This window comes from Scleropages formosus, chromosome 4, assembly GCF_900964775.1.
Source record: "Scleropages formosus chromosome 4, fSclFor1.1, whole genome shotgun sequence".
In the NCBI taxonomy this organism is placed as follows: Eukaryota; Metazoa; Chordata; class Actinopteri; order Osteoglossiformes; family Osteoglossidae; genus Scleropages; species Scleropages formosus.
The window spans coordinates 6,192,433-6,206,090 of record NC_041809.1 but is presented as its reverse complement, the minus strand read 5'-3'; the positions used below and the strand labels follow the sequence as shown (position 1 = coordinate 6,206,090).

Genomic DNA, 13,658 nt, shown 5'->3' with positions numbered 1-13,658 from the left:
TCAATGCGGCGCTCCACTTTTCCCACAGCGGTTCGTTAAAGTGGGCCATTTGCCCGTCTCTGTCCTTCCCACGCAGGCGATCGATGATCGCCGGCAAACCCGGCTGCGGAGTTTCTCCTCTGTGAAACGTCTCCAACGCCGAGCCCCGGTGCATCTCGTCCGTAAAAGCCATTGCCGTATTTTTACACGCGTTCTTATCCCAAACTCGCTCGAGAACAGGAGCGCTCTTGGGATCACCCACCTCCCCCCCCCCCCCCCATACCTCACATGGCAGGGGTCCACAACCCCAATGGAAACAGTCCCTGGCACCATGTGTCACTGACCCCGCCAAGGACAGCGCTGCGGTCTGGCACTTCGGACATCCCGCATTATAATTAGCCAGTGGGTACATGAGCTAATTCATATTTAATGCGCGAGATGAGAAGGCGGTATTGTGAACCGACACATGCGGAGGCACACCGGGCAACTGCCTCGCCGTACATTCCTCTCCGCGTGTGCTCCTGCCCGAAGACGCTTCTTGGGGAACTTTTGCTGATTGTACATTACCGGTGCCAGGTAAAAAGTCGGTAGCACCCTAGACAGCCCTGCTGCTCTGAAACCACTAATGGAAAGGGAGCAGCGACTGCGACCGCCGGCAGCAAACGCTACTGGCAGGACTGTTGGTGGGGGTGGAGATTTGAACCAGCCTGCAAAGGGAACACAACAGCTCCCTTGTACGCATCCTCTGAAGTGCGCAGGCTGCTTCTTGTTGCTCGTTTTTTCGGTGGTCTGCGGCAACTCGCTGTCTGGACGCAAGTTGGAAGCTCTCGTAGTGGGCAGAGAACCCGCATCAGCAGGAGCAACGTATGTGGGGAATGAGTTGCCGTTAAATGCTCGATGTCCATCGGGTGAGCGGTAGACGAGCACTCGATGTCCATTGGGTGAGCGTCAACGGAATAGGTCCATTGCATGAAGATGTACGTAATGCTCGATGGCCGTCGGACAAAAGATGCATCGAACGTTTGCCCAATGGACGAGAGTACTCCGAATGCCTTGTAAACTTCGGTTGCGTTGATGGAATTGAGCGATTATTTTTTAACGAAAATCACAAGTCATCTGGTGAAAAAACAGATCATCATCCCCAAAGCAGATGCTCAGTAAGAGGCTACGAGCGAACCGGGGCAGCCCGATCCCTGGATCAGATTTGCAAGCAAGAGACTACAAAATTTAAAATCTGTTTGTCCTTAAGAGAAAGGTACATGGTATAAATTGCATCAGTAATCTAGCGCCATAAAAGGATATAATGAAAGTATAGAATAATAAGCAATATAAATGGTTTTTGACTTTCTGCCACCTGTTTCTGACGAGCAGAACAACTGCCCTGTGCTTACTAGGCGATGTCGAAGTGTCGCTTTGGCTCTTCCAGCGAGCCAGCTTTCGCCTCATTATTAGACTGTTTTATTATCTGGATAATTAGCTTGTATTTTTATTTCTAATTATATGGTCATCACAGTGGATTGGGGCGCTTCGGCGGCGCTCCTTAAAGGATGGCATTAACCAAGGACGATCGATTCTAATCGGATTACTTAAATTAGCTCACGGCGTCGGCGCGAAGCCTTAAGATAATGTCACCAAAAGAGCGGTTCGTATCCGTGCGGAATTTAGTTTCTTTCATCTGTTCGCGTCCCTTCGGCTCCTCCTCGTCGAACGCGAAGGAAATGCGATGCCCTCTAATGGAAAGAAGGAGCGTGCTGTCGTTTCCAGACGGTGTGCCGTTTTTGTGGGAAAAATGTGCAGTCCTTGAGTTCTGCAGTTTTTCTGTCTTGCGTTGTAATTTCTTCGATCGAGACGCTCCATTAAACTGTCAGTCTTGTGAATAAATGTTTCTTAATTGTCCTGATCTTTGATTAGAGCACAGCCTGTAGTAATTCATGTGAAATATTGTACAAATTTAGCGTACTTTTAGTACAACGCTCGGCGTTTCCGCCGGCAATAAGCGGCCGGAAAGTATTCCGAGCGTTGCGCTGTAACCGGGACTGGACTGCGATCAGGGTGGATGCGGAGCACGTAGAGGAGAAGCCTCGTGGAAAGGTCATTTCAGATGTTCCCGGGGAGGGCGTGTTGTGATCCCTGAGGCGGAGGGTATCGGCACTCGAGCATTTTTCTCTGTATGGAGTAGAAGAGGAACCTGTTTTTGTGGAACCTAGATTTGTCTTTTCAGTCCTGGGCATTTCTTGTATGACTCGGAATCGGTACTTTGTTGCGCAGGTGGCTCCGCGCTATTTGTTTAGCAGATATTTGCTCCCTTTCGTTTTACGTAGGAATGTCGGTTCTGGCTTTCCCGTAAGCGATGCGTCTTTCGTGTGTGTCTTAACCAGCTGCCGACATAAACAGTGGAGAACCGACCTGCCGGCCTCCAGCGTGGTCATCACCTTCCACAACGAAGCGCGGTCGGCCCTCCTGCGGACCGTGGTCAGGTACGGCCTGCCGGCGAGCCGAGTCTCTAGAGCGCGTTTGCGAACGGGCTGAATCGAAGGCCGGTCCGGCTCACGTTTCCCTCTTTATCGCCCCCTTCATTCAGTGTCCTGAAGAAGAGCCCCCCTCACCTTGTCAAAGAGATTATCCTGGTGGACGACTACAGCGACAACCGTGAGTATCTGCTGTTCATTCCTGCTGCGCTGCTGTCGGTCCCGCTCCGTCATCGCTTCGGGCCCCCTTGTTCTCCCAGCCCCCGCTTTCACCCAGAGCTCTTGGCGAAACCAGGCTTGAAGGGCAGATCTCCAGCTCCCCTGCAACTCGCTTCTTCATCTCACCAGAGGTGCTGTTTGTTACCACCAGTGAGCATTCGGGACCACTAAACCCTCAGTAATCCTTGTACTGAAGAATTGGCAGTTGGGCCAATTAGTGCCTCTGGAAGCATATTTTGGGTGTTTACCATGTGCGGGGGGTTTATGTAATAATGTCCAAAGCATGTGCTGTTGGCTGTGATTAACGGTGGAAAATGCAGCAGAACATGAAGTAATAACGACGTAATAAAAGTGCTGTCGGTTACAGAACTGTACTTTTAACTCTTTTTTTTTTTTTTTTAATTCTACAGCTGAAGACGGGTCCTTGCTGGGCAAAATAGAGAAAGTGAGGGTCCTTCGAAATGATCGTCGCGAAGGTGAGCAAACGGATGGCGTGAAATGAGAACCCGAGCAGGTTTGTTAGAACACGTAAGAAGAGCAGAGAATCAACTGTGGCTCGAGCATAAACGATAAAAGTGCACCTTTCAATTAAGTTTTTAACTTGTGGAAAAGCTTCTGAATTCCATAAAAATGGGACGATGGCTTCGCCAGCTGTTTTTCCCACTAGTAAACTGACGCTCGCGTATGGGATGGAAGGGACATCAAGTATGGAAATGGTCCAAAACTCCCTGCAGCACAGGGTTGGGCTCTTGTGTACCGAGGGAGTCGGCATGCGTGCGCTTCTAGGGAAACGGGACGTCAAATATCCGTCCGCACGGAGCCGCTCTCCGGCCAGGCCGTCGAGTCCAAAAACTGTTGTTTCGCGCTGAACGTAGCCTTCGAGAGGCATCGAGTCCAGATGAGGATCCGGTTAGCAGCGCAGTGAGACGTAATTAAGAGAGAGGTCAGCTGGAGTGGAAACCAGCGTGCTGGGCCAGCGCCTCAGGCCAGGGTTTAGAAAACCAAGAACGTTTCGGATGTTTCAGATGTTTGGCCGTGCAAGTACGTGCTTCGAGCACAGCTTCTAATGCCGTTTAATTCGGAAGAAGGTTGTAGACGGTTGATCGTAGCGGTCGGTCGTTGCCGACGTGAGCGTTGGGATTCGCGTACGCGCGGTGCGTGGGTGCGTTTCCCGAATGCGAGGCGTCTTGTTGCCGTCGCAATACCTCCGTGGAAGGAGAGGCGTTCTGGGTGGAATCATGCGAGGTCAGAGATTTACGGTTAGTGTCTGGGGATCTTTAGTAAATTCGTCATAATTTGTACTCGAGCTTCTTGGGTTATGAACAATTGAGTTACGAAATTTTGCTGGATATAAACATTTTCCAGTTTGTTTTCTGATTTGTTTTCTTCGTTGTCTACAGCTTCTGTGTACAGCAGAGTAAACGTGAGCTTTTTACCCACTGAGCCCAAAAGATGCCAGGAAAATGCCACTAAATAGAGTAGGAGTGTGTGAGCACCTGAACTCAACTGTCACAGTAGTTACAGCTCATGTCCGGTGTTCCGGAGCACCGATGAGGAATCTTACATGTACGTGTGGGCCGAATTGGTCAATAACCGACACTTATAGGAGTTCATAAAGATATATTTTTTATTTTCAGTCATTGTAAATTAATTTTAATGTAACTCGAAGTTAACAGGTGTTAGTCTTGCAAATTAATTTTTGTTAATTTTAGCCTTTTGGGATTTTAGCATGGAAAATTATCGAAGGACGTCAGTATTAAGCTTGACGGGGACGCTGTGGCGCAGCGGGTTTGTCCGGGTCCTGCTCTCTGGTGGGTCCGGGGTTCGAGTCCCACTTGGGGCGCCTTGCGACAGACTGGTGTCCCATCCTGGGTGTGTCCTCTCCCCCTCCGGCCTTGCATCCTGTGTTGCTGGGTTAGGCTCCGGTTCGCCGTGACCTTGCTTGGGACAAGTGGTTTCAGACTCTGTGTGTGTGTGTGTGTGTGTGTGTGTGTGTGTGTGTGTGAGAGAGAGAGAGAGAGAGTATTAAGCTTTTTCCATTGCAACGTAGTGGTACAAGGGATTTTGTAGTCCAGGCTTCAGATCCCAACTGTGTTTGTGAAAGTTGTGGATCCAGGGTGTCTGTGCCAGCAGCTTTTCCTCTATACTGGAGTGCCGCTTCACTCCTGTGAACTGGTGGTTGCACATTTTGCTTAAACATGGCATGTGCATTTAAATTAGGACATGAATAAATGCACGAAGATGCGTGTTACCCCCGATTCCTCTGCAGGCAGTAGAGAGGGGTTACCCGTGAGGGGAAAAAAAGACTGAAGAAACCCTAATGGAACAAGGAACCATGAAGACAGTGCTTCAAGTCTGATGTGAAAACCAGATGTTGGAAAATAAAGTTGATTCTTGTTCAACATAGTTTTAAATTTATGGATTCATATGCGGGGGAAAATGTCCTTTAAAACATGGTGCAGGAAATATGGTCCGAATATATTTTTGGAATGAATTTTCCTGTACATTCTTTACAGCAGTGCTGAGGTCAGGACAAATGGCTCGAACTACTTGTTCATCTCCATAGCGAGGATTTCCCCGACTCGCACTGAAACAAAAGGACCCTTTTTGTTCTTTTTTTCCCAGCTAATGTATTTTGAGAAATTAGGCTCGTGTCTCCAGATTGTTGCTGTTAATCAAATGTGTTCTACACCACGAATATGAAGCAGTGGGAAATGGTATAGAATAAATGAAATCGATGCCCCAAGGAGTCTTTATGTCCTTGCGCCACTGGAAGGAAAACACAATGACCCAAATAGAAAACCGTAGAGTCTTTTTTGTGCTTATGAGAAGTTATATAAAAACTTTTTTGTGCAAGGGAGTTTTTTCAGGTGCTCTCAAAATGAGTTCACATCTTTTCAAGCAGAAAGTTTTTGCCGGGTTTCATCTTTTTTATGGTTTAATGCTTCAAACATGTCGGTTAGCAGGTGGCTCTCGCAGGCCGCTCTTTCCCGTGTTTAACTGTAGCGTGCGTGCGAGAGCGGTCTCCGCACCAATGCTTCCCCTCCTTCCTCAGGGCTCATGCGGTCCAGGGTCCGAGGAGCCGATGCCGCCACCGCCAGCGTCCTCACCTTCCTGGACAGCCACTGCGAATGCAACGAGCACTGGCTGGAGCCGCTGCTGGAGAGAGTGGCCGAGGTCAGCGCCTTCCCGCAGTCCTGCTGATTGCACCAGGCCGGCTGCCCATTTTCTCTCCCTTCCCTTCCCTTCCCTTCCTCCTCCTTCTTGTTATATCTCTGAACCCCGAAGCCAAGAGAGATGCCACCCCATCCCCACTCGGGCAGAAGAATGCGGAGCCACCTCGGTACTGCCCAGAGTAGTCTGGGCATGCTGGCCTGCCTGGTTCCAGTCGCTGCGTTGCCCTCTCAGGTGTGGGCACGCCTGCCCTGGCTTGCCACTGACAGCGTGCACAAGTTTCCCATTATCAAACCCCAGCGCCAGCTGCTCGGAGCCGCCCGAATTCCGTTCCCACACGCCAGCGGCGCGTGGCCTTGGCGCCCTGTGTATCACTCGAATAACAAAGCAGCGGGGCTTGCAAAACACAGACCCGCACCTTTGGACACGACTCCGTGGGAGCGCAAAACGGATTTACCCGAATCATAATGAAGTCGTCCGACCCTCTTGAATACGTTATTCAGCTGAAAGAGATCAGGCTGACCTTGAAAACCTCGCTCGTGTCCAGGCGGAATAAGCAGAGTTATTAAACACTGAGAAAACAGCAGAACCGACACCCTCGTGTCACGAAAGAGCCGCCCGCCTGCTTTATCCGCTCTATTTATCCACTGAAACATGGAGCCCTATTGAGTTTTCCATGTCGCATCCCTTGCCATGGTAACGACTGCTCCGTGATTGTATCATATGCTTACAGTGAAAGCTTCCAATGTCCAGCAACAATGGGCACATTAAAGAGAAGCTTTCGATCATTCGACTTTTTTCCTCTTCTACAGGACAGAACGAGAGTCGTCTCCCCCATTATTGACGTCATCAACATGGACAATTTCCAGTATGTGGGGGCCTCCGCGGACCTCAAAGGAGGCAAGTTGCTGTTGGCACTATGTAGCAGTTGTTTCCACGACATGTTTTATGCGTATGTTCGTGTGTGTAAGAGAGAGTAAGAGCTGGAGATCAGCCACAGAAAAAAAACCAGCCCTACTGTAATGATCGGCCCGGGACCTGCAGCCTAAACATTGATCATATCTGATTCGTGAAAAGGACTTTTTGTCTTCTTACAAATAGCATAAACAACAAGCAGTTGTGTTGTGAAGATTTTTTTTTTTTTTCTTTTATTTCTAAATTGGCTGTTTTTGAAAATTATACTGTATGGGCTTTGAAAGCATGTAATCAGTTTCCCAGTTTGAACTCTAGTAATACTTTAACATGTATGTTCCCCCTTTGCCAGGTTTTGACTGGAACCTGGTATTCAAGTGGGACTACATGACTCTGGAGCAGAGACGGGCACGTCAGGGGAATCCCATCGCACCCATCAAGTGAGTCACATCCCCAGAACCTGCCCATCCTGCCCCTTGTGTAGCCATATCTGCACAGGGCCAGTTGTCAACATTCATTACCTTAGCTTCCTAGCTGCTCAGCTCTGTGACGGGGCCTCCGTTACAAACCCAAAGGGGTTCTGCCATATCAATCTCCGAGTTCTGCTGCCTCACCTTGGACCCGATAGCAACACACACAGTCTGAAACCGCTTGTCCCGAGTGGGGTTGCGGCGAACTGTCACAAGGCACCCCAAGCGGGACTCGAACCCCAGACCCACTGGAGAGCAGGACCCAGTCCAACCCACTGCACCACCGCGCCCCCCCAACACTCAAACAATGTTTTTATATTTGTCTCACCCCCGATTAGTTGCACTGTCACCACATTTTGTGCTTCCTGAAGTCAAACACTCATTCTCAGGCTTGTTCAGCTTATAACCAGTCTGTGCAGGTTCTCCAGCTGATTTCAAAATGGATCAGAAACGAGAGAGAAGCTCCATTAGTACAATTTTGCTGATGATTAGCTCCGAGCTCAGGTAGACTGCACCGTGTTACTGGGTTACTTCCGTAGACGTGTCGTCTCTTAAACTGAAGCAGAAGGTGGCTTTGCCAGCGTTCCTGTAATTGGGCTAAACTCAGACGGTGCACATTGGCTTCCTCTTTGTAACTCATCCTTATTTGAAGAAACCTTCTTTTGCAGTCTGGTTGAAAATGCAGGTGGTCCACGCTTAAATTCCCACTGTCCTCATTAAGCGATGGAACGACTTCTTCATTTCTGCCCTCTCAGCATCACCTGCTGTTTCCTCTGCTTGTTATTCCAACTCCTCTGCTTGCTCTGCCTCCCCCAGGACTCCTATGATCGCTGGTGGCCTCTTTGTCATGGACAAGAACTACTTTGAAGAGCTTGGGAAGTATGACATGATGATGGATGTGTGGGGAGGGGAGAACTTAGGTAATGTGCTTCTGGAGTCCCCGCATACATGTATACGATTTGCCTTAGTGGGTACATGCATTTCGATGATGTGTTTGTGCGTGTGTGCGCTGCAGAAATCTCCTTCCGTGTGTGGCAGTGCGGGGGCAGTCTAGAAATCATCCCTTGCAGCCGAGTGGGACACGTGTTCCGCAAGCAGCATCCCTACACCTTCCCCGGGGGCAGCGGCACCGTCTTTGCCAGGTGAGCGTCAGCGAGACCTCCCTTGCTGCAGAAGGCACTTCACACAAAGCACTTCAGTGAGTAGGGCACCGATATTAATGAGGAACACAAAGTAAACAGGATACATCGGCTTTATGTGTTGCTACAAAGTTACCTGTTATAGTTGTGTTCTGGGTTTGTAGAGAACCTACCCACTGAATAAATCAGGGGACCTCTATATTAAGGTTTTATTAACTTTCACTTTAGTTACGCATGTCCAACCCCAGCTGTGTGTAAGCTGAGTAGACAATGTAGAATTAAACAGCTTCAGTTGTGCCTTCTATTATTCACATCATCAAATGTGATAGTTATAAATACATCTGAAATTATACTGGCCATGAAAGACCACATTGAGAAACCAAAAACTGAACTTTTTCTATTTTCATATGTAGAGTATCTGTTTTTAATTTCTTGTGTATCCACTCGTTTCTTGTTTTTTTTATGAAGAGAACAGTGACTTTGCAGAGTTGTCAGTGTTTCCTGCTGTTACAGAACCTTTCCGTACAGCTGCGAACAAACTTCGAGTTCTGTTCCTTTTCCCCCCGAATAGCCCCTCACCTTGAGCAGCAGTGCTGTGATGCCACCTAGTGGTCAATTGCCTGTACAAAGGCCAGACAAGATACTTGAAAGCCTTCATTGACAGGGACATGTTCCTGCTTTCCTGTTGTTTGTCTGGGGCCAAAGCAGGAGTGTAAAGGGACAGCGAACGGCTGCACTCGTCCCGTTTGACACTTCAGGCCCAGGAGGTTTATACATCTCCAGTAGTTTCGGCCCTGCGCACGTTGTAAGACACAAAGGCGCGTCCCTGCATGCAAGTCCCTCGTTGGTGCGGGACCCCTAACCTCTGACTTCTCTCCAGGAACACCAGGCGGGCGGCAGAAGTGTGGATGGACGAGTATAAGAACTTCTACTATGCTGCTGTACCCTCAGCTCGAAATGTCCCCTACGGCAAGTAGGTGTCCTAGGGCTGCACCCGTGTTGTGGAAATTAATGTGAAACATTTTGTGCGCATGCAAAACACACACACACACACTTTCGTGTGTTACTCATTTTATCTGTGAGTTGTGGATATCACGTAAGAACACAAGGGACTGACGTTGTGAAGGATTTTTCATGCAGGTCTATTAAACACCTGGAATTACTGTTCTCCTTTAACAATTTCTAGTGAAAAGCTCTCAGTTGTGCAGGTCTTTGTTACTCCCTCTTTTTAACTTTCCTGCCATTAATTACAGCACAAATATGTGTTTGACAATTATAGCTGCAGAACAGCAACTTTGTTTTCCAAATGGTTTGCTGGTTTTTGCTGCATTCTGAGTGTCGTTGCACCTCTTCATTTCTACACACCATGAGCTCAGCTGAGATGAGTCACCATGCAGACCGATGCTCATTCACACCTTGTGATGCCTGCTTGTCAGCATTCAGAGCCGGCTGGAAATGAAGAAGAGGCTCGGGTGCAAGCCGTTCAAGTGGTACTTGGAGAACGTCTATCCGGAGCTAAGGTGAGGAGGTCAAGTCTGAGGCCAGGTCAGGGTTGATGTGTAAGGCTGCCACAGTGCTTTTCTGTCTAGGACTTCAAGCAGCGACTCTGTTCACGTAGTTAGACGGTGAATCTGTATGCTGCTGACCTAAATATAACTGTGGAATGAAGATTATTCTCTGCCACCCTATTTTAATTCTGGCTCCTTTAGCTGATCTAGCTATTTTACTGCAGCCCTTTTTTTTTTCTTCTTATATCCTGCTTTTCTCAAATTTTCTTTGGAACCTTGAAGGCACCCAGTAAAGGAGTTACTGTGGGTGAGAAAGGAAGGGGGACAGAACCCTGGATTTCCTCACCACACATGACCAGGGTGCCATGGTGGGGTCCTGGGTTCAAGCCTTCACCGTGCCACAGTAGCCTTCCATGGCAAGAAGGTGGAGGAAGGTTCCTCTTTGCATTCCAATAACCCCATGTGCTCTGGTCCACAGGGTTCCTGACCACCAAGACATTGCCTTTGGAGCCTTGCAGCAAGGCAGCAACTGCCTGGACACGCTGGGCCATTTTGCAGACGGCGTGGTGGGCGTGTATGAGTGCCACAATGCCGGTGGCAACCAGGTACATTCCCGCGCACAGGTACTGTACCGAGCCCTCCGATCCTGCCCTGACTGCGCACTGGTGATGGAGGAGCAGGGGCCTGCATGAGGGACTTGTTCCACTATGGTGAGGGTTTGGTTGCCCCAGCAACAGGAACACTCTGCTGGGGAAACTATAGCTGATTACCTGATTGATCATTATCAGAGAGCCACTGATTGATGGGTCTGAAAGGCTGGATGAGATGGGCTATGTTGATTTGGAATCTGGGGTGCCCAGGTGTATTCTGTCGTCATATGAGTAAGAAGTGTGCACTGCAGGATAAATATACAGCCTTGTGTTTGACAGTCTTGGTACACAATAGTCCAAGTCCAAAGGGTTTGGGGAGGCGGGGCAACCAGCTGTGTGCATGAGTTCAACTCTGCTTTTCTCTGGCAGGAATGGGCGTTGACCAAGGACAAGTCAGTCAAACACATGGACCTGTGTTTGACCGTGGTGGACCGGACGGCTGGCTCACAAATCAAACTGCAGGGCTGCAGAGAGAATGACAGCAGACAGGTGAGGAGGATGAGCAGAGACCACCAGTAGACACAAGACAGAATGCTGAGTTTAGACAGCACCCTTAAACATATCCAAATGTTCATGTTGTTTTGGCTCTACAGCTCAATTTTGATTTGTTTAAAACTAAGTCACTTGAACCACCACAAGTCATGAAAAAATAATATAGGTGCCCCTTTTGTGGGTTAGGTTCTGCAAAAATTTTGACTATAGCTATAATAAAAAAAAAGAACTTTTAACGAAGCCATAGGTAAAGTAAGTGACTTAAAATAACTAAGTTGTTGCCACAAGCTTTTGTTCAGTGCCAACTGTTGACCAAGTAATGGATTCATCATGCTAGTATTGATCAAAATTCAACACCAGGCACAATGTCTAAACACTGTGGAGGTGAATTGGTGGTTCACTGCCATCTGTTGACTGCCTAGATAAAGTATGTCAAAAGGAACATTTATTTAAGTAGAATGTTAAACAATGAAATGGAAGATGTCTCTTAACTATTCATAACATCAAGATCCACAGTATCGGACTTGAAGGAATGGGGCTTCTTTTATAGATTAATAGAAATTTATTTTAAACATATTTAAAAGTTAGGGATTCCATTGTACAATCCATTCTGCTTCGTCTTGGCTGTAATAATTCTATATCAGCGCTTGTGATCACAAGTAAGGTTTTTGCCTTTTGGCCTGTGCCCCCCCCGTCTCACTGTGTGCTGGCGGACCCGTCTTTGCAGAAGTGGGAGCAGATTGAGAACAACTCCAAGCTCCGGCATGTGGGCAGCAATCTGTGCCTGGACAGCCGCAGCACCCGCAATGGTGGCCTCACCGTGGAGGTGTGCAGCCCGTCACTGACACAGCAGTGGAAGTTCACCCTGAACCTACAGTCCTAGAGAGCACCTGCCCTTCTCTGCCCCCCCTCCAATTCCCAGCCCCCTATCCCCCCACCCACTCCCATACCCCCTACTCCCTCCTCCACTCCCACGCCCTGAGAAGAGGCGCGGTCACCCAAATGAATTCAGCACATACTGAAGACAGGGACCTGAGGAAACGGAACTACAGAGAGAGGCCTGCCATTTAGAGAGAAAATCAAGAAGGAAGTGTGGTGACATTGGTGATTTCCATCCAACTATATACCTCAGTGTTTCATCTTGGTCCAGCTTTTGGGAAGTGAATGCGTGTTTTTTTTCTGATGCAGCAAAATGGAACGATTTTCTTCCTTCTTTCGCTCGTGTTCATTTTATTTCTTTTCTCTGAATTACTCTGCATTCCTTTAATACATATGGACTTTTTTTTGGCAATCTCATTATGTCGAATGTAAAAAAGATCGCTCTCCATGAGGCTCTCTCACCCAGACACCATCCACCCAGTGAGTGGTTTGGTGGCAACATCTCTGGGTTTTGGCCTGGGTTTTCTTTTTTTTTGTCAGGAAACCCTGCAGCTGAGGGAAGCAGACTGTTCCGCACTAGTGCTTCCCAATGGCGTAACCGCAAGCAGCACTCAGTCTGGCTCAGTGATGGAAGGGCGGACGAAGAAAGGCCCTGAGCTTCACTGATTTTGGGGTCGTGGAGCTTTGAGAAAGGTGCAGCATGGAAATAAACGGGCTCTCAGCTCAGGTGCGTGAGGCAAGGAGCTGTCAAGGGCCGTGGATGCACCGCTGCTGGATCGGGGCTCGTAGCACTGGCTGCTACTGGGGTTCAGTGTTCAACTGTCCCTTGTGTCCTTTGTCGCTGTATGAAAAATACACACGCATTTTCATTGATTATTGTTATTACTGATTAATGGAAAACATTACAAGGACGAGACGCAGTGCATTAATTGTTACTGTTGTAACTTTTCTTCTGACATTAAAGTGTTCTGTTTAATTACACAAATGTAGAGTATTGACTGATTAAATACAAACTGTTCTTTGTTTATAATCTCTTTATGCGTCCTGACCTTTATATATATTTTTTTTTGTCTTTGCTTGATGTGGCCCTTGGTGATATCACTGTATTTACCATTTGCAAAGTGACCTCGGAGTGGTGTGTATTACAGGGTAATGAAAAGTTGGGATGATCATGGGAAGAATTGTTTGAAATATGTAAATTGGTGTCATTTGGGGTTTTTTCTTTTTGGTTGTCATTTGAACTTGACAAATTCAAGTCAGAGGCCTGAAACTGGCGGAAGACAGACATCGAGCTGGGGTGGCATGGAATATAATGCTGCAAGCCGAACCATTACTTGAGCATTGCTTTTGTTCTTTAGTCTTTCTGTTTTTGACCTTTTTTTCCGAGTTCAACAAATGCCTTTTAACGGTATGTATCACTGTAAGCGAGAATGTGGCTGTGTGCATATGTACATCTCACAAATTCTTGAAGGAAACACAAACTGCCAGTTGAGTGGACTGATAAAGGGAGAGTAGCAATAAGATACCCTGTCCTGAAGTAACTGCGGTGCTCCAAACCCGTGTGGGCAGAGGAGGGGCCCAGTTCCGTCACACGGGTGTCCCTGTAGAATGTGGTACTTCAAACGGCTCGCCTGAAGAAGTGGAGCCGTCCTTAAATGTGACAGACTGAAGAGGACAAGACCTGGGACAGAAAAGCAGGTTATTGCTGTTACTTTTCTGTCAGATGGAGGAGCGAAAGTTCTAAATGTCCAACCTGGGGATGATTTGC

At 48.1% G+C, this 13,658-nt stretch overlaps 1 protein-coding gene across 1 annotated transcript in view; it reads left to right on the top strand.

The window, feature by feature from the left end:
• Positions 1–13,421, top strand: part of galnt2 (UDP-N-acetyl-alpha-D-galactosamine:polypeptide N-acetylgalactosaminyltransferase 2) — a 75,223-nt gene extending 61,802 nt beyond the window's left edge. The window contains exons 4-16 of the mRNA XM_018749546.2: positions 2,358–2,456; positions 2,561–2,628; positions 3,077–3,142; positions 5,722–5,843; positions 6,653–6,740; positions 7,105–7,192; positions 8,039–8,142; positions 8,238–8,364; positions 9,242–9,334; positions 9,798–9,881; positions 10,348–10,474; positions 10,889–11,008; positions 11,739–13,421. Of these exons, the coding sequence (XP_018605062.2) occupies positions 2,358–2,456; positions 2,561–2,628; positions 3,077–3,142; positions 5,722–5,843; positions 6,653–6,740; positions 7,105–7,192; positions 8,039–8,142; positions 8,238–8,364; positions 9,242–9,334; positions 9,798–9,881; positions 10,348–10,474; positions 10,889–11,008; positions 11,739–11,894 (1,342 nt within the window). The 3' untranslated portion in view covers positions 11,895–13,421. The remainder of the gene's footprint in view (positions 1–2,357; positions 2,457–2,560; positions 2,629–3,076; positions 3,143–5,721; positions 5,844–6,652; positions 6,741–7,104; positions 7,193–8,038; positions 8,143–8,237; positions 8,365–9,241; positions 9,335–9,797; positions 9,882–10,347; positions 10,475–10,888; positions 11,009–11,738) is intronic.
• Positions 13,422–13,658: the final 237 nt, after the last annotated feature.